At 38.7% G+C, this 17,752-nt stretch overlaps 1 protein-coding gene across 2 annotated transcripts; it reads left to right on the top strand.

Annotated features, from left to right (window-relative positions):
- The first annotated feature begins 1,797 nt into the window (after positions 1 to 1,797).
- On the top strand, positions 1,798 to 17,448 carry LOC104086600 (uncharacterized). Of its 2 annotated transcripts, XR_011410622.1 has the most exons (18): positions 1,798 to 1,962; positions 3,563 to 3,793; positions 3,879 to 3,980; positions 6,083 to 6,187; positions 6,811 to 6,924; positions 7,104 to 7,235; positions 7,393 to 7,524; positions 7,612 to 7,707; positions 7,998 to 8,135; positions 8,944 to 9,025; positions 9,259 to 9,851; positions 10,075 to 10,212; positions 11,716 to 11,797; positions 11,985 to 14,017; positions 14,268 to 14,405; positions 15,328 to 15,409; positions 15,536 to 17,090; positions 17,132 to 17,221. XR_011410622.1 is itself a non-coding variant. In XM_009590913.4 (17 exons), the coding sequence occupies exons 1-17, from the start codon at positions 1,879 to 1,881 to the stop codon at positions 17,005 to 17,007; spliced, it is 5,754 nt and encodes a 1,917-aa protein (XP_009589208.2). In that variant the 5' UTR covers positions 1,798 to 1,878; the 3' UTR covers positions 17,008 to 17,448. The 2 variants fall into 2 exon arrangements, 1 of the variants encoding a protein (XP_009589208.2); XM_009590913.4 differs by having other exon boundaries at positions 15,536 to 17,448.
- The last annotated feature ends 304 nt before the right edge of the window (positions 17,449 to 17,752 follow it).

Raw genomic sequence — 17,752 nt, 5'->3', positions numbered from 1 at the left:
GCAACTTTCATAAATGACTATATTCATAGAAATTATAGGGGTGTCTATATTCTTGATTCCCCATATGAATTATTATTATATCCTTTGTTCATAAGTCTCAAAAAAATACGTATTTGATAAAGTTTGTCCGAAAGGCATATTGATTTTATGATATTCGAGAAATCTTATTAACGTATTTCTTATGCATTTCATGCATTTAGACATGTGCATTGACTCATTACCAGAAGACGTTATATATGCGTATATTATATGTATATGAGATATGAAAAAAGTTTACGGCGTTATGTACGCACCACCACCTGATAAACCGGTATACATTGATGATTTGCCCACAATGGTCGAGATGATATGATGGGATGCCCTCAGAGGTTTGATGATGTCATGTACACCTATACCTATGCATGATACGACATTTATATATATATATATATATATATATATATATATATGTCTTTTGGGCATATTTTCTCACGTAGGTTGTTCATATGAATTATTAGTTTATTTCCAGATGTTATGCATGACCTACACTTATTTCATGTTTATATCTTAAACGAATGCTTAAGGGTGTTCGATAGGTAGAACTCGGGCACTCGTCACGGCCTGTCGGTTTGGGTTGTGACAGGCCCACTTAGGACCGGCCCACTTAGCCCACTTACGTCCGGGACCGGCTCACATGTCACCTTTATGCGACCATTCTGAGGTCCGCATACTGATTATGCAGTCGCAGAATGGACCGCAAAACATTTATGCGGCCGCATAATGGCCCAAAGTTTGCTCGAATTTCCGCTTCGTTCTGAAGTAAATCCACGGTCTACATAACGTTTCTGCGGTCGCAAAACAGACAGCAGGATGTCCTTCTTCTGTCAATTTTTTTTTCCAACACTTAAGTGCATTCTTCAACCCAAAAAGTCTTTGTACTAATTAATCTATCTTGGCACCACAAAACCTTAATTTTCTTAGCAAAAATTTTTCGGGGGTCGTTATACATAAGTCAACATCCAGTCAACCTTTTCAACTTAAGTTCTAAAACTTGGAACTAAGTGTTCCAAATCATTTCAAAACCTCATCGGACCCGAACCAATTACCCCAGCAAGTCAAATAACAACCGTAAAACACAATTTGGGCAGTAAATGGGAAGACAGGGTTGTAATACTCGAAACGACCGGCCGGGTCGTTACACATTTATTCTCAGATTCACCAATTAAAAATAACATTATTCTCAAATTCTCAGAATTGAGAACATCAAGGTATATTTGACTGCCTATATCTAAATAAAGGTGAAATTAGAATCTTATAACTGAGTAAAGTTGAAGAACAAAGAAAGGGAACCTTTTCCTTACCACTTCATTAACCAAGCTCTTTTTCTCAGCAGCTGTAATATATACCAATGTTTTCCTTATATGCCAATTAACTAAAGATTTCCCTTCAAACCTTCGATCAGAGATGCAACTGCAGAGCAAAATAGAGGAAAAGCAACACATTATTAACTCTAATTTTATTTCTTACAAAGTTTCACAAGTCGCAAAACATAATTAATAGTAAATAGTAATTTAGTTTTCCATTAATACATCAATATTTTATTAAACACATAAAAACTTTCATTACTTCTATAGCTGTGATGCGATGAGGGAAAAATTGTTGATTTAATAATTAATAAACTTTTGTATTAATGAAAATTATTAGGAGTGATTATATAAAATATAAAATTATGCATGAAGTAGTAATTTTATACTAGAAAATATTTCGGACACGTGTTTCTCCACTTCACATATAGTCCAGTTGCCTAACATAACCTTTCTATTTACTCTTTCAGCCTTTGTTGACCCAACCCTTAGAAGTGTTCAGTTTCAGCTGAAATCGTGAGTAGATTCCGGCGATATGACCGTCGGAGATTCGCCGGCGGATTGGCCTCCTCCCGGATGGACTGAGGATGTCAAAATAACTAGCGGAAGAAAAACCAAGGTTAAATAATTGAACTTTTTTTTATAGCTAATTTATAAACAATTAGGATATTGCAGCTGTATTCTTTGTTTTATTTTTTGATATTTGGATTTGCGGTAATTTTTCTCAATTTCCCCTTTATTTGTTCAGGTTCGATTTTTGTAAAGTGCATAATCAGTCAATTTTGTAGTTAACTCCAGATGGGTCTATGGTAATTTTTATGGGGCTATTCAAATAACTTTATTATTGTTAATTTATGGGCTTGATCAACTTGCTAAACCAGTTGCATGTAGAATCTTGAATTACCCATTTTATCGAAAATGGTTTTATTGAATCCCATTTGCTGAAGAATTATGCTGTAGTAAAAACTATTTTTTTTTTTTTTGTGTGTGTGCGCGCGCACAGAGGCGGAGCCAAGATTTGAACCTTATGGGTTCGGGATTGTGATCCTTTTAAGTTACTGTGTTCTAAATTAATAAGTTGTACATATTCAATAGATTTCTTAAGACAAATATATACATGATTTGAATAAAAGCTACTGGGTTCGGCCGAACCCGCATCCCGCACTCTGCCTCCCCCTGTGTGTGTATATAAAGCTATTGAAACCCCTTTAAATGGGGAAAATTCTTGTAAAGCAGCAAAGGGGGTTCAAATTACTTTAGGTCACATGTCCAAATTGGATTGAATGTGTGAAATTTCCTTGTATAAAATCCTGGCTCCACTACTGACAACATCGTTAAATGATGAGAGTCTAAATCAACTTCTTCCCATTTATCCAAGCCTTGGTGGATAGAGTTAGCTGGTACCTGTTGCTGGTGGGAGGTGATAAGTATCCTGTGTAATTAGTCGAGGTGCGCGTAAGCTGGCCTGGACACCACGGCTATCAAAGAAAAAATAATTAAATTTTCCCCTTTCTAGCTTTTTATGCATACCAACTACTAGTTGGTATTATGGCCAATAATGTTTTTTCTTTTAGAGACTTTTATGACAGAGTAGAGGTGTAGAGATAAGTGTGAGAGTAGAGAACCTATAGCTTAACAAAACCCCTAATTTGCCTTGAAGCACAAATATTTAGTATTGGAATGTAACAAACTCGAATAGAGTGGAATGGTTTAGAGAATTCATATATTCGACCCCAAGTGATATGGGATGGATGCATAGTTGATTGTGATTTAAGTGGCCATTATCCATATGTTATAACTTACCAATCTTTGAATTATTTGGAAATTATCGCACCATGGGTGTGGCTTAGTGGGTAATGAAGTGTGAGAAAAACCATGAGGTCTCAGGTTCAAATCTGTTGACTCAATTTATAAGAATGATGGATCTTGCATAAGGTTATTTCCTTTAGGAATTGAAACTTTCCTCAGTCTTTGAACTCTTCTCGATGTGCTTCATATTCTCTTTGGAGTATCTCATGTAATTGTGTTCCCTTCTTGTCTTGGCTAATCTGGATATGTGCAGTGATGTTGCAACATTAGAATCTGCACTTTAAAAGATTGTTACATATGGAATAGCCGAATAGCGAATCAACTGCCGTTAAATGATGTCATGTAAGAGATCTCGTAAGATTTCTGCTTATACGGCTTTCATCACATGTTGTTGTCATTTCTCTTTTCAGTACTACACAAATGTGGAAACTGGGAAAAAGTTCTATTCCAAGAAGGAAGTCACTCGGTATATGAACACAAAAGATACTTGCCATGATGTAACTCAAGTACTGAACCAAGATAAGAGTAGCTCCCAGAACAATGTTAGTCAAATGAATCATCAAGATAAGAGCTTCTCTGAGAACAATGTTAGTCAAATGAATTATCAAGATAGGAGCTGCTCCGAGAACAATGTTAGTCAGGTGAGTTTTGAAGGTGAAGTAACAACGACATTCTACTTTTTTGTACGTGGTTTATCTTCTGAGATCTGTCACTTGTTATTGTCAGATTGTTGAGGAAACAAAGAAATCTCCTGAGTGGTTACCTGCAGGTTGGATAGTTGAGTTGAGGAATCGTAAGTCTGGCTCACATGCTGGTTTGGCTTACAAGGTATGGAAATGGAAATCTACCAACCTCATACTTGTGGCTATGATTTGTTATAATGTGTCTTCTATATTTCTTTTAGTGTGAACTTTCTGAAAGATTAGCAGTGTGTCAATTTCTTTGATGTATCAGCATATCTTTTTGCAAGATTTCTCACTTAAGTAAACAGATAACATTGCTCATGCGAATTCCATGTATGTGACACTCCGTGGCATACATATGGTCATGCTGCTTTTGGTTCTGCTGGTAGTTTATCTGAGTCCCAAAATGCCTATAGTATTTGTTAGTTAGAGGTATTGATGAGAATGCAGATTCTAGGCAATATCTACTTCTGTTTAATACTAGTTATATAGGGTTTATAATATAGGGAAAAGTCCAAATTTACCCCTCTACTATATGAAATATCTTTATTTTACTCTCGGTTATACTTCGAGGCCATCTATACCCCTACTGAGACATTTTGCCCTTGATTTTAACGACACTCCAGCGTGGACGGGGTCAGTGTTTGAAAAAGCGATCGCTTTGTTGCTTTAAGCGTGAAGCGATGGCTGGTCGCTTTTCCCAGCCTGAGGCGACTCGACCAGGTGAAGTGCGCGCTTCAGTTGAAGAAGCGACAGAAGCGCCTGCTTCTGTTAAGAGGGGCCTTTTTAAAAAAAAAAAAGTTTGGGTCCGTTTTTTATTATACAAAACAGACCCCTAAGACCAAAATTGACCCATTTCTCTCTTCTCTCTTCTTCGATCGACATTGCTGCCAAAACCTAGGGTTTCAACTTCCTCCATCCAGTCCAGGTAATTTTTCTTCTTCTCCCTTCTTCTTTTCATTTTTTCCTTTCTTCTTTCTTTCTTCTTCTTGTTCCCATCCAGCTTCTGCTCTTTTTTTCTTTCTTTTTCCTTCTTTCTTCCTTCTTCTTCTTCTCTTCTCTTTTTCACTTCTTATCGTCCAGCGTCTGCGCAGCTAGGACAGACGCTGGTTTTCTTCTCTCCCCTCTTCTTCCATTCTTCTTATTTATTAATTTTAATATGTATTTTAGTTTATAGAATTAATTATTATATATATGTTATATTGTTCAGTTTATTTGATTTTTTTAATGTATATTTCAGTATATAAAATTAATTATTATATATATGTTATATTTTCAGTTTATTTGATTAATTTTATATGTATTTCATTTTAGAAAATTAATTATTATATATATATATGTGTGTGTGTGTTATATTTTAGTTTATTTGATTTTTTTAATGTGTATTTCAGTTTATAAAATTAATTATTATATATATGTATTTTGATTATTTATATTGTGTCTTTGCAAGGTTTACATTATGTTTTTTAAGAATTGCGCTTCACTTTAATAAAGCGTGCGCTTCGCTTTGCTCTTCGCTTTTGAAGCGAGTCGAGCCCCTGTCGCTTTTTTGCGCTTCTCGCTCTCAAAAACACTGGACGGGGTGAATTCCACATGTCGAAAAAGGTCCAAATTTACCCCTCTACCTTTTACTGGGTTGAAGTTATCCCTCATTATACTTCAGATTGGAGCTCCATTAGGGTCAAGAGCAAATATGAGGATTTTCTAACAGTGGGGGTATGAATGGCCTCAAATTATAATGGAGGGTAAAATGCCCTGTGAGCTTTATAGAAATTGCTATTTTACAACATTATTTATAATGTGTTTTAGCAAAATCAAATTTGGTTCTATTATCAACACCTTGATTAGGTTAATCATCAGGCTAACTCTTGAAGCAGTGATCTGCTGCATCTAGGTGGGGTTTAATAATTAGTGGAATATTATAGACTATAGAGAAAACAGAATTTTTCAGTAAGAAGCCTCATGATTTAATTTAACTATACAAATTTTGAGTTCTTGTTTTCGTAGGAACTTCAACCAAGTATTCCTAGAAACTTCCTTAGGGGCTTAGCTTGCTATAGTCTCTTTTTCTTTTTAACAGTTCCGTTGCTGCAATACTAAGCAGCAGCATGTGGTAGTCCGAGTTTGCGACTTCTCAGAAAGAACCATGGCCTTTAGAGCAGGAATGATGCTATTTTGCAGATAACATGCTCCAATCACACCCTCATCTTTAGTTTACATTCATATTGTTTTTGGCTGTTCTTCCAGGTTTACATTGATCCATCAACTGGAAACAAATTCTATTCAAGGCCGGAAGTATCTAAATATCTCAAAACTATGAAGCAGAACAACATCGCCGGAGAAGAACAGATAGTACACTCTCTCCCTTTTAATTTTCTCACCATGACAAAATCTGTTTCTAGTTTTTATACCTTTTTTCTAAATGATTCATGCACGTACATCTATTGGACTTGAAGATATCCTCTTTGCTCAAGATGCCACATATCATTCTTCTCAAGTCAAAATTATCTTTATGAACCTGATCTTTAAATTGTTTTAAGAAACTAGTTCAGTTTTGATTATTAGGAGAAGTCATACAATGCCACATAATAAAGCTAGTACAGCGAAAACAAATATAAAGAAAAAGTACTTTGGATGAGATTTGATCTCCTTCTTGGTATCTCTATCTGCATAACTCTAATAATGAGTACTCTGTTTCTATGCTATATAAGTAAAAAGAACGTTTCGTTTATTTATTCGGCAGTGGCCCCCTAAACGAAAAAAGTACTCTGGAGAGTTGCACCATACATTTGTAACTAGTTTGAAATGAAAAAATCTGTCTTTGGGCAGCCTGATACATCTTTTGGACATTCCTTTTAGGAAAGAGTAGGTAAAATTTTGATGGAGGGAGCAACTTGCAGAAAAGAAGTTGATAGTAGCTTTTGTAGCCTTGAGTTATTGCAACATCTTCATGTGTAATTATGTTTTTGTTTCAGCATGGAACTGGTGAAGTATCCTCTTCAAATCAAAAAGCATCTGAGAATTCCAAAGATATCGGGGGCCAGAGTCGCATATCCAAAAGGCAGAAATCTGACGGCGATCGACCCTCGGTAAAGACTATTGGTTCTGTAATATACTCATGACACCGCTAAAGATTCGGTTGTTAGCTGTGTAATTTAGTATGTTACCGATTTCTCTAGTAACATATAGGTGGCAGTTGAAAGCAATTCATTGGGTGTAGCATTTAGGTAGTGCAACTTATTCTCGTCAAATTATGTTTTTGTCTCAGCATGACATCAAGGAGGGGTCATTTTCCAAGCAGAAACCATCTCAGGATTCTGAAGAAGTTGGGGAACCGAGTTGCATATCCAAAACACAGAAATCTGGCATTAACAGGCCCTCTACAAAGATTTCTCCTTCTGTAATATACCCAAGATACTTCTGAAAATATTTGAGATTTTAATTCAGTATGGATTTACTGATTCTCGAGTACTATCTAGGTTGCTGTTGAAAGCAATTCAATGGGTGTAGCCTTGAGATATTGCAAGTATTCTCATGTAATTATGTTTTTGTTTCAGCATGGTGCTGGAGAGGACTTCTCTTTAAATGAGAAAGCATCTCTAGATTCCAAAGAAAACGGGGTCCAGAGTCCCTTATCCAAAAGGCAGAAACCTGGCAGTGACAGTCCCTCTTCAAAGACTGTTTGTTCTGTAATACCTCAGATGCTTCTGATATCTGTGATTTATAGCTGAGCTATTATTCACCATAGGTTACTGATTTTTGTTGTAAATATCTAGGTTGCAGTTGATTGCAATTCAGTGGATGAATTACCCCCAGGCTGGAAAAAAGAAGTCATAATTCGACAAACTGATCGTGGGATAAGAAAAGACCCGGTATTTCTCTTTCTTCCTCAGCCCCTCTCTCTCTCTATATATATACACATCGATATATGTGTGTGTATATATATACACATACACACACATATACATACATATATACTCACATACCCATACTCTATTCAAGGGGGACACTCTATTTTGCACCATTATGCAGTATTTTAGCATACATGAGAAAGGTGCTATGGGAGCAGGGTTTGGTGGCTCCTTGTGTGATAGATATGAAATGCTGCAACAGTAGATATATATTCAAAGTTGAGAATTTTATATTGACTTGGTCATTGCAGATGTACACGGATCCAGTGCATGGGTATAAATTTCGCTCCAAAAAGGAAGTTTTCCGCTATCTACATACCGGAGACACTAGTAAGTGTGCTAGAAGACATTCTAAAAGGAATGTAGCTTCAACTATGAAGGATAATTCTGTAAGTCTACGCCTTTCTCGATTCCCCCACCCCCACCCCCTACCTGTCGCCAGTCGCCACTGTTATCAGGCTACTTGTTTGATAACTCCTTTTTTAATGTTAGTGCTCCTCAGCTTACGCACAAAACCTTGTTGGTCATAGTTTTATGTTGCCTTCAGCGAGATGCACAAGTCTCAACCCTTTAGTAGGAAACATATTACATCCTGTAAGAGTAGTGGTGTAGTTGGTGCTTCTGTAACACGTTCGTGTATTGGAGGTACTGAAGAAGCTATTCTAAAGCAGGCTCATTGAATTTGTGAAATTTAAGTCACATTAGAAGTAGTATCCAAGTTTAAAGAGAATAACTCCACATCTTACTATGCAAATTAAAAGATATGAAGACAATCTTACATGTAATTTAGCTTTCTACAAAAAAAAATCTTACACGTAATTTAGCTAATGACTGTTTGATCGGTAGGATTGCTCAATACCTTACAATTCTAGGAGGAATCTTGTCTATTATTGCATATCAAATATAGTCATTCAAGTGTAAAATCAAAGTTAAATGGCTTTTCACCATATTAACATTTCTCAGCATGGGTATATTCTCTCTTTCTGTGTAACTGATTGATCTTGAAATTCCTCCACCTTGCTCTTGATTAGCCTTATTTGGTGTCAGCGCTGTAATCAGCCATAATCTTTTATACACATGATTTGTGAAAAACTTGAAGTTTGCAAGCTCAATTTGCTTATTATCAAGACTAGTGGATGTTGATTTACCCTGAATGGGAGGATCACTGATGGTCGGAAACTTAATTTCATTTGATAGCACACGACAGATGATGCCAGTTTGAAGAAACCAGAGTGCTTTGTGACGGGAAGACAACTTTTTGCCACTGAGGAGGCGAAAGGTGATAATCTGTAGTTGGAAATATTGCCCCATTGTGATATGCTACCATTAAAAAAAAAAAATTTGCCCCATTGTCCCAGTCTGAGAGGACATACATTGTTTATTCAATATCTGGTCATCCATACTAGTCATTTCAACTCCCTTCATTTTACTTTTCTTCATTAATATGTTGACCTGCTTTCCCTAGATGTTGATTATTATTTCTCAATTGTGAAACTGGAATTTCTGATGTAGGGGGAAATAGTTTTTTAACTTGCTCACCTGCACAGCAAGTTGAGAGTTCCAAGAAACTTCCTGACTGCAGTGTGCCTGATCCTAACATTATCATCACATCCATTTTAGCTGAGATAAATGAGAACCATTCCTTTGAAGATGTAAATGAAGATGCTGAAATAGGAACTGTAAGTGTTGGTGTTGAAAGGCAATCAGCGGTTTCCACTCAGTCAGATCTCCTCCCAGAGCAGCAGCTACAAGAAAATGAGCAGGAAAAACATAATTATAAAGCAGGGACGCAGCAGTCTGGAAAATCCAGAAATCCAAAGTCACTTAAACCTGGTCGTCGGGTCTCCAAAAGACTTGCAGGTCAAGAACCAGAAGCAGCGACCGATTTGGATCTAGGTGAACATGCTCTTCCAGCTGTAGTTGAGAAATCTGCCTCCCTGAATGTCTGTGGTCAAGAATCGCTCCAGCACTCCGATCCTACACCGGAAACTGGCAACTCTGACCAGGCTTCTTTGAGTGGAGAAACTTCAGTGGATGAATTACCCCCCGGCTGGAAAAAAGAAATCAAAGTTACAAAAAAGGCTCGTGGGATAAGAAAAGACCCGGTACTCTCTCTCTCTCTCTCTCTCTCTCTCTCTCTCTTTACTTGTATGCACATCATCCTCTTCACTCAAGAGTCTATTTTGCACTATTATGCCATGATGGGTTATGCATGAGAAAAGCTGTGCTACGTTAGCAGTAGGGGCTGCTTATGTGAGGGGTGCTGCATAAGTAGATTTATATTTGAAGTTTTTCAGTGCTGATTTTAAGTTGACTTGATTATTGCAGTTGTACACTGATCCAGTGCATGGATATGTATTCCGCTCCAAGAAGGATGTTTTGCGCTATCTACAGACTGGGGACATTAGTAAATGTGCTATAAAACCTGTCAAAAGGGATCTAGATGCAACAATGAAGGAGAGTTCTGTAAGTCATTTACATTTCTGCACCTCCCTCCGGTTCTCCTGTCACCTCTGTTATTGCTATTTGTTGGATAAGCTCCATTTCCAAATTACTGCTAAAACTTGTTGGTCATATTAGTATGATGGTGCCTCCAGTGATATGCTGCAGTTTCAACCCTCTACTAGTAAATCATATTAGATCCAGTAAAGAACTGTGGTGAAGTTGGTGCCTTCTGTATTTTGTTTCAGGAAGAACCTCTTCTGAAATAGGTATGCTTTGTTCTGAGACAGAGTGGCTGAACTAGGGAATACTAAAAGGAACACAGATTAAATCTGTGAAAGCAGTAACTTGAGTCAACTACAACTTGTCAAGAGTGGATAGCCTAGTTGTAAAGCCTGTCCACCTCCAAGCAGGTTGGGTTTGAGTCATGAAGGGGGGAAAGTGGGGAAGGGTAACTGTTGGATCCGGAGTAGGGGATTTGGGCGGTGGAGTTTATCCTTATCTCTCTCTCTCTCTGAAGATGCAGATGTTTCCCATGTTTAAAGAGAATAAATCCATATCATACTATTTGAATATAAATATGTGGAGACAGTAGCTTGTGATACTATACCAACTATGCTCAAGAGGGTTAGAAGGAATGACTCAGTACCTTCTGTTTCCAGTTTGAACCATGAGCATTATGAACAACCTTTTCTTCTAAGTTCTTTAAATAGGAAAACCATGATAAACTCTAGCTAATGCTATAGAAGGTTAAAAGAAATGACTCCATACCTGATGGTTCCCGGATCTGAACCACCATCCTGGGCATTACCATTGTCCTTTTTCTTGTAAGTTCTTTAAATAATGGGGAAAATCTTTATATATAGTATTTTACATATCGAATTTAACTGTTCACGTTGAATGTCTTTTCATTGTATTAACATTTCACTGCATGTCTTAACTCTTTATATAATAGAATAACCTTGATCTTTTTCTAATGAAGTGGTTTCATTGATGGCATCAAGAAGATGCAAAGAGTACAAAAGAGAGTTTGTTGGCCTCTATTACATGAAGTTCTATGCTTAGGATAGGAGCTAACAAAGTCCAAAAGTTTGTCAGGGGTATTTACAGGAGATAGATTGCACCAACTAAATAAAGAGAAAGACATCTAGTGCTTAAGGGAGTGAATTGGAGTTGATATTCCATCAAAATATCTGCGGTTCCTTCTGTCTAAAAACACCAAAAAATTCTTGCAGGGATCACTTTCCAGATTTTCCTGATGGATTTACCAACTTTTCAAGAGCTCCAATATTCATAAGCATACTTAATATTCTCTTGCGTGACCCTGAAGTTTCCGTACCTTGTTTTAACTTTTAACTAGCCCTTATTTTATTGTCATGGGCTGTAAGCACGAATCCCCTATGTATTTCACTGTTTGTGATGAGATTCAGTTTTGGCAAGATCAATTATTTGATCTCAGGACTAATGGATGTTAATTTACTTTGAATGCGAGAATTTTCTGACGGTTGAAAATTTTCTTTTTGGTAGCCCGCAGCACATAACACCAGTTCGAAGAAATTAGGGGGCGCTATGACTGAAAGGCAACCTTTTGCTGCTGAGGAATCCAGAGGTGATACTTCTTAGTTAATATTCCCTTGCACCCCAACTTTTAGAGGAGATATATCATTAATCAAGTATCAGGGCATCACTAGCAGTCATTTCAATTCTTTCATTCTACTCTTTTCCCTTGGTATATGTCGTATAAACTAAATATCGGTAATAATTTCTCAATTCTGAAGCTGGGATTGCTGATGTAGGTGAAAAACGTGCTGTTACTTATTCACCGGGAGTACAAGCTGAGAGTTCCAAGAAACAGCGTGAAACCAGTGCCTCCAATGCAAACACCGGTATTACATCAGCGGCTGATATAAACACAAAGCATTCATGTGAAAATGTTATTGAAAATGCTGAAATGAGTCTGGACAAGGAGCCAGAAATAAGAGACTCAAATGCAGACACAAAAGTCATAACTGCTGAAAGTGTGGTTGCTGAAAGGCTATCAGCTGTTTCAACTCCTCTGTCAGATCTACTCCCAGGGAAGCAATTACCAGAAAATGAGCAGGAAAAACTTATTAATAAAGAAACACCAAAGCAGTCGAGAAGATCCAGAAATAAGAAGTCAATTACACCTGGTCGTCGGATCTCAAAAAGACTTGTCGGCCACAGCCCAGAACCAGTGGCTAATTTGGATCTAGGTGAACGTGCTTTTCGAGCTGTGGTTAAGAAATCTGCCTCTTTGGGCATTCCCCTGAATGATTGTTGTCAGGAACTTGCCCAGAACGAAGATCCTACAGTTCCTACTGGCAATTCTGATCAGGCTTCTCTGAGCAGAGAAGCTTCAGTCGATGAATTACCACCAGGCTTAGAAAAGGAAACACTTGCCCCGAACAAAGATCCGACAGTAGGAACTGGCAATTCTGATCAGGCTTCTCTAAGCATAGAAGCTTCAGTGGAGGAATTACTACCAGCCTGGGAAAATGAAATACTTTCCCCCAACAAAGATCCTACTGTAGGAACAGGCAATTCTGATCAGGCTTCTCTGAGCAGAGGAGCTTCAGCGGTGGAATTACCACTAACCTGGGAAAAGGAAATACTTGCCCCGACCAAAGATCCTACAGTAGGAACAGGCAATTCTGAGCAGGCTTTGAGCAGAGAAGCTTCAGCAGATCAATTACCACCAGGCTGGGACAAGGAAATACTTGCCCCGAACAAAGATTCTACTGTAGGAACTGGCAATTCTGATCAGGCTTCTCTGAGCAGAGAAGCTTCAGTGGAGGAATTACGACCAGCCTGGGAAAAGGAAATACTTCCCCCCAACAAAGATCCTAGAGTAGGAACGGGCAATTCTGATCAGGCTTCTCTGAGCAGAGAGGCTTCAGCGGATCAATTACCACTAGGATGGGACAAGGAAATACTTGCCCCGAACAAAGATCCTACTGTAGGAACTGATCAGGCTTCTCTGAGCAAAGAAGCTTCAGCGGATGAATTACCACCAGGCTGGGGAAAGGAAATACTTATCCAGAACAAAGAACTGAGCGGAGAAGCTTCAGCGGATGAATTACCACCAGGCTTTACCTGGAATAAAGGTCCGACATTAGGAACTGGCAATTCCGATCAGGCTTCTCTGACCAGAGAAGCTTCAGCAGATGACTTACCACCAGGCTTTACCTGGAATAAAGGTCCAAGAGTAGGAACTAACAATTCTGATCAGGCTTCTCTGAGAAGAGAAGCTTCAGCGGATGAATTACCACCAGGCTTTACCTGGAATAATGGTCCGACAGTAAGAACTGGCAATTCTGATCAGGCTTCTCTGATCAGGGAAGCTTCAGCGGATGAATTACCACCAGGATTTACCTGGAATAAAGGTCCGACAGGAAGAACTGGCAATTCTGATCAGGCTTCTCTGAGCAGAGAGGCTTCAGCGAATGAATTACCACCAGGCTTTACCCGGAATAAAGGTCCGACAGGAAGAACTGGCAATTCTGATCAGGCTTCTCTGAGCAGAGAGGCTTCAGCGGATGAATTACCACCAGGCTTTACCTGGAACAACTGTCCGACAGTTGAAACTGGCAATTCTGATCAGGCTTTTCTGAGCAGAGAAGCTTCAGCGGATGAATTACCCCCAGGCTGGGAAAAGGAAATACTTGCCCAGAAGAAAGATCCTACTGTAGGAACTGGCAATTCTTATCAGTCTTTTCTGAGAAGAGAAGCTTCAGTCGATGAATTACCACCAGGCTGGAAAAAAGAAATCAGAATTAGGCAAAACGCTCGTGGGATAAGAAAGGACCCGGTATTTCTCTTTCTTCCTCAGCATTTCTGTCTCCCCCTCCCCTCCCTTCCCCCGCGCGCTTCTCTCTCCCTCTCTTTCTCATGCACATCATCCTATTCAAGCAGAGGAAGGTTTACACCATTCTGCAGAAATGGGATATGCATGAGAAAGGGTGCTTCTGGAGAAGGGTTACGTCGCTGTTTATGTGGCAGGCATGGAATACTGCATTAGTATTTGTAGTTAGTATCTTACGGTAACTTGGTCATTGCAGTTTTACACGGATCCAGTTCATGGATATGTATTTCGCTCCAAAAAGGATGTTATGCGCTATCTGCAAACTGGAGACATCAGTAGGTGTGCAATGAGACCTACCAAAAGGGATCCGGATTCAGAAATGAAGGGTAATTCTGTAAGTGCACCTTTCCCCACCTCGGGTTTCCTGTCAACTCTATTCTTGCTACTTGTTTGATAACGCCTGTTCTCCATGTTACTGCTATTCAGCTTGCATATAAATTTTGTTGATCGTATTTGTATGAACCCTTTACTAGGAAGATATATTTGATCCTGTAAGAACAGTGATGAAACTTTGTTTCGTGTATTGGAGGTGCTCTACACCCATTATTAAACAGACATGCTTCTTCTGAGACTGAGTGGCTGCTTTAGAGAACACTCACAGGGAAGATAAATTTGAAAGCAATGACCTTATCCAAGTTCAAAGAGAGTAAATCCACATCATAATATTTGAATTGGAATATGTGGAGACAATAGCTTATGTGAAACTATTGCTAAATATGATGTCATAGAAGGTTAAAAGGAATGACTCAGTGCCTTAAGAGTTACCAGATCTGGACCACCACCCTGAGTATTATCCCTATCCTCATAAGTTCTTTAAATGAGGGAAGTCTTTATAAATTATAGCTGAAAACGTTTTTCTCAGGGCAAAAAAAACTATGGCTGAAAACAGTGCTATAGAAAGTTAAGAGGAAAGACTCAATACCTTGTGATTTCCAGATTTCAACCACCATTTCAAGCATTATATAAGCTTTTGTTTTCTTTGTGAGTTCTTAAACAAGGAGGATAATCTTTATGTCCAGCGTCTTGCATATACAAATAATCATGCATGTGGAAACTTTAAGTAGAATGCCCTTTCATTGGATTGACATTAAGCAGCATGTCTTTAATGGGCGACAGTAATCACAAATCCTTTATGCATAGTTCGTGACAAGATTGGAGTTCGGCAACTTCAATTTTTCAGTTCTCAATACAAGTGTATGTTGATTTTCCTTGAAAGGGAGAAATTTCTGACGGTTGAAGCTTCTTTCTTTTGATAGCCCTCAACACGTGGCGCCAGTTCAAAGAAATTAGGGTGCTCTTTGTCCGGAAGACAACCTTTTTCTATTGAGGAATCAAAAGGTGATACTTTTTTGTTGGCAATTTTGCTGAATTCCTCCAATTTACTCGTCATTTATATTTGTTCTGTTGAATTCTCTAATCGTTGAGAGTTATTTCTGAATTCTGAAACGGGAGTTGCTGATGTAGGTGGAGAGTGTTTTGTTACTTATTCACTGGCACTACAAGCTGAGAGTTCCAATGAACATCCTGAAAGCAGTGTGTTCAACAGCACCATTATTTCATCTACTGTAGCTGATATAACAGAAAAGCATTCATGCGGAAATGTAAATGTAGATGCTGAAATAAGACTAGACATGGAACGAGAATTAAGAGACTCAATTGGAGACACAAAAGCTATAGCTGCTGAAAGTGTTGATGTTAAAAGGTCATTAGCTGTTTCCCCTCAGACGGTGTTCTTCCCAGAGCTGCAATTACCAGAAAATAAGAAGAAAAAACATAGTAATAACAAATTGCCAGCGCAGTCGAGAAAAATTAGAAATGAGGAGTCATTTACACCGGTTCGCCGGGTTTCAAAGAGACTCTCAGGCCACTACTCAGAAGTGGTGCCTGATTTAAATGTAGGTGAATGTGGTCCTGGATCTGTCTCTTCAGGCCATCCCCTGACTGTCTCTGGTCGGGAATTGTCCCAGCAAGCTGATCTGGCCATTTCGGATCACGCCTTTCTAAGAAAAATAGCTTTATCACAAGATGATCCGTTGGAAATTGTGAAGTGTCCTTCAGAGGGCCAAGCTTTTAAAGAGCAGAAAGCTGCGAAGGAATTAACAAGTGAGAAACAAGATGATAGAAGAATATTGCGAGATCCTCAGCCAGCTGAAATATCATATGAAATCGGAAAGGTTCACTTGGAGCACCAGGTGGTTAAAGAAAGGCCTACAGCACAAGACAGTCAGAAGAGATTATTGAACAATTCTTGGCCAGCTCAATTAGCATCGGGAAGTAGGGTACTCCCTGTGGAGAACCAGTATGTTTTGGAAAGGTGTTCTGTAGAGCAGGTAAGTGAGAAACGCGATTATGAGAACATGCAATGGCGAGATTCACAACTAGGTGAATCGTCACAGAGAAGTAGAGAGCTTAATGTGGAAAACCAGCCTGTTAGAGAAAAGCAAACAGGAGAGCTAGTAACTGAGAATCAAGATGAGCAGAGCAGAAGGTTGCAAGCACAACTAGCTTCTTACCCATTTGGGGATTATTGGTCAGACCCATGCTTGGAATTTGCATTCAAGACCCTTACTGGTGCAATACCAGTAGAAGATACCCTCGCCTTTCAAGGATCTTCCCAGCAAGAATTCAATACTTCTTACACTCAGGCTGATGACGGGTGCTTTGAACTGCCATTATTCAACACTTCCAGCTTTTACATGAATGATGTTCCTAGCCATTGCGCTCCATCAGAGGAGCACGTCCCGCAGGAGCAACCGCCAATAACTCAAACCTTTTTGCCCACTGGAAGTAATAGCATGCCAGGTTGCAGTAGTGTTGTTTCTCAAAGTCCAGGTTTGGACACCCAGGCTAAGGACTATCAATCTAAAGTTAAATCGCAGTGTCCAGGTATGGACACCCAGGCCAATAAATCAAACCTTTTTGCCCACTGGAAATAATTGCACATCGGGCTGCAGTAGTGTTGTTTCTCAAAGTCCAGGTTTGGACACCCAGGCCAAGGACTATCAATCTAACGTCAAATCTCAAAAGTTGAATGAGAGCGCTTTAAGAGACAGGTGTTACGTGTATCGATGGATCAAGTAATAACACGGAACTGCTCTTTTGTGAATGCATTTTTGTGCAGCTATTACCCTCTAGCTGTTTTATTTTTTTGATGCAGTTTCTATAGTTGGGGAGACTGTCTATAATTGGGTGAAGATTGACAACAGGTGATATGCTTCATCAAATGTTTGTGGGATGAGATGGATATATTAGATTTGTTCGATCCAGGTGGTCGAAATGTAGATGCAACTTTTTGAAAATTTAGATCTCACGATCAGTAGTACTTTAGACAATCTTTTTCCCACTTAAAAAGGCATAATAGACAAATGTTTGCTAAATGTTTTCTGTATAAGGTACGATATCTAAGTTTTGGTAGCACATAATTTTGTCGCTGTTTTCTCTCTCTCTCGATTGATTAGGGATTATAGCTTGTGGTGACATGAATCGGGAGTGGATCTCGTGGTGTCTTGATTCAACCAAGTATTCCTCTTCACACAGGAAATTATCTATGAAACTTGAAACAAGGTTATAAAATGAGTGTCAGGCTTTAGGCGTATGTCAGTTATCCTTGGGAATTTCTTTGTTATTACAAAAAAAGAGGTTCAGTGTCGACTGATATCTTCACCAGAATTTCAGATCTTA

Source organism: Nicotiana tomentosiformis, chromosome 8, assembly GCF_000390325.3.
Source record: "Nicotiana tomentosiformis chromosome 8, ASM39032v3, whole genome shotgun sequence".
Lineage (NCBI taxonomy): Eukaryota > Viridiplantae > Streptophyta > Magnoliopsida > Solanales > Solanaceae > Nicotiana > Nicotiana tomentosiformis.
The sequence above is the reverse complement of the archived record's forward strand: the minus strand, read 5'-3'. Positions and strand labels throughout refer to the sequence as shown.

Coding starts and splice junctions, on each gene's coding strand:
- LOC104086600 (XM_009590913.4), top strand. CDS start 1,879: ATGACCGTCGGAGATTCGCCGGCGGATTGGCCTCCTCCCGGATGGACT. Junction 9,852..10,074: donor GTGGGATAAGAAAAGACCCG/GTACTCTCTCTC, acceptor TGATTATTGCAG/TTGTACACTGATCCAGTGCA. Junction 15,410..15,535: donor TTCTATTGAGGAATCAAAAG/GTGATACTTTTT, acceptor TTGCTGATGTAG/GTGGAGAGTGTTTTGTTACT.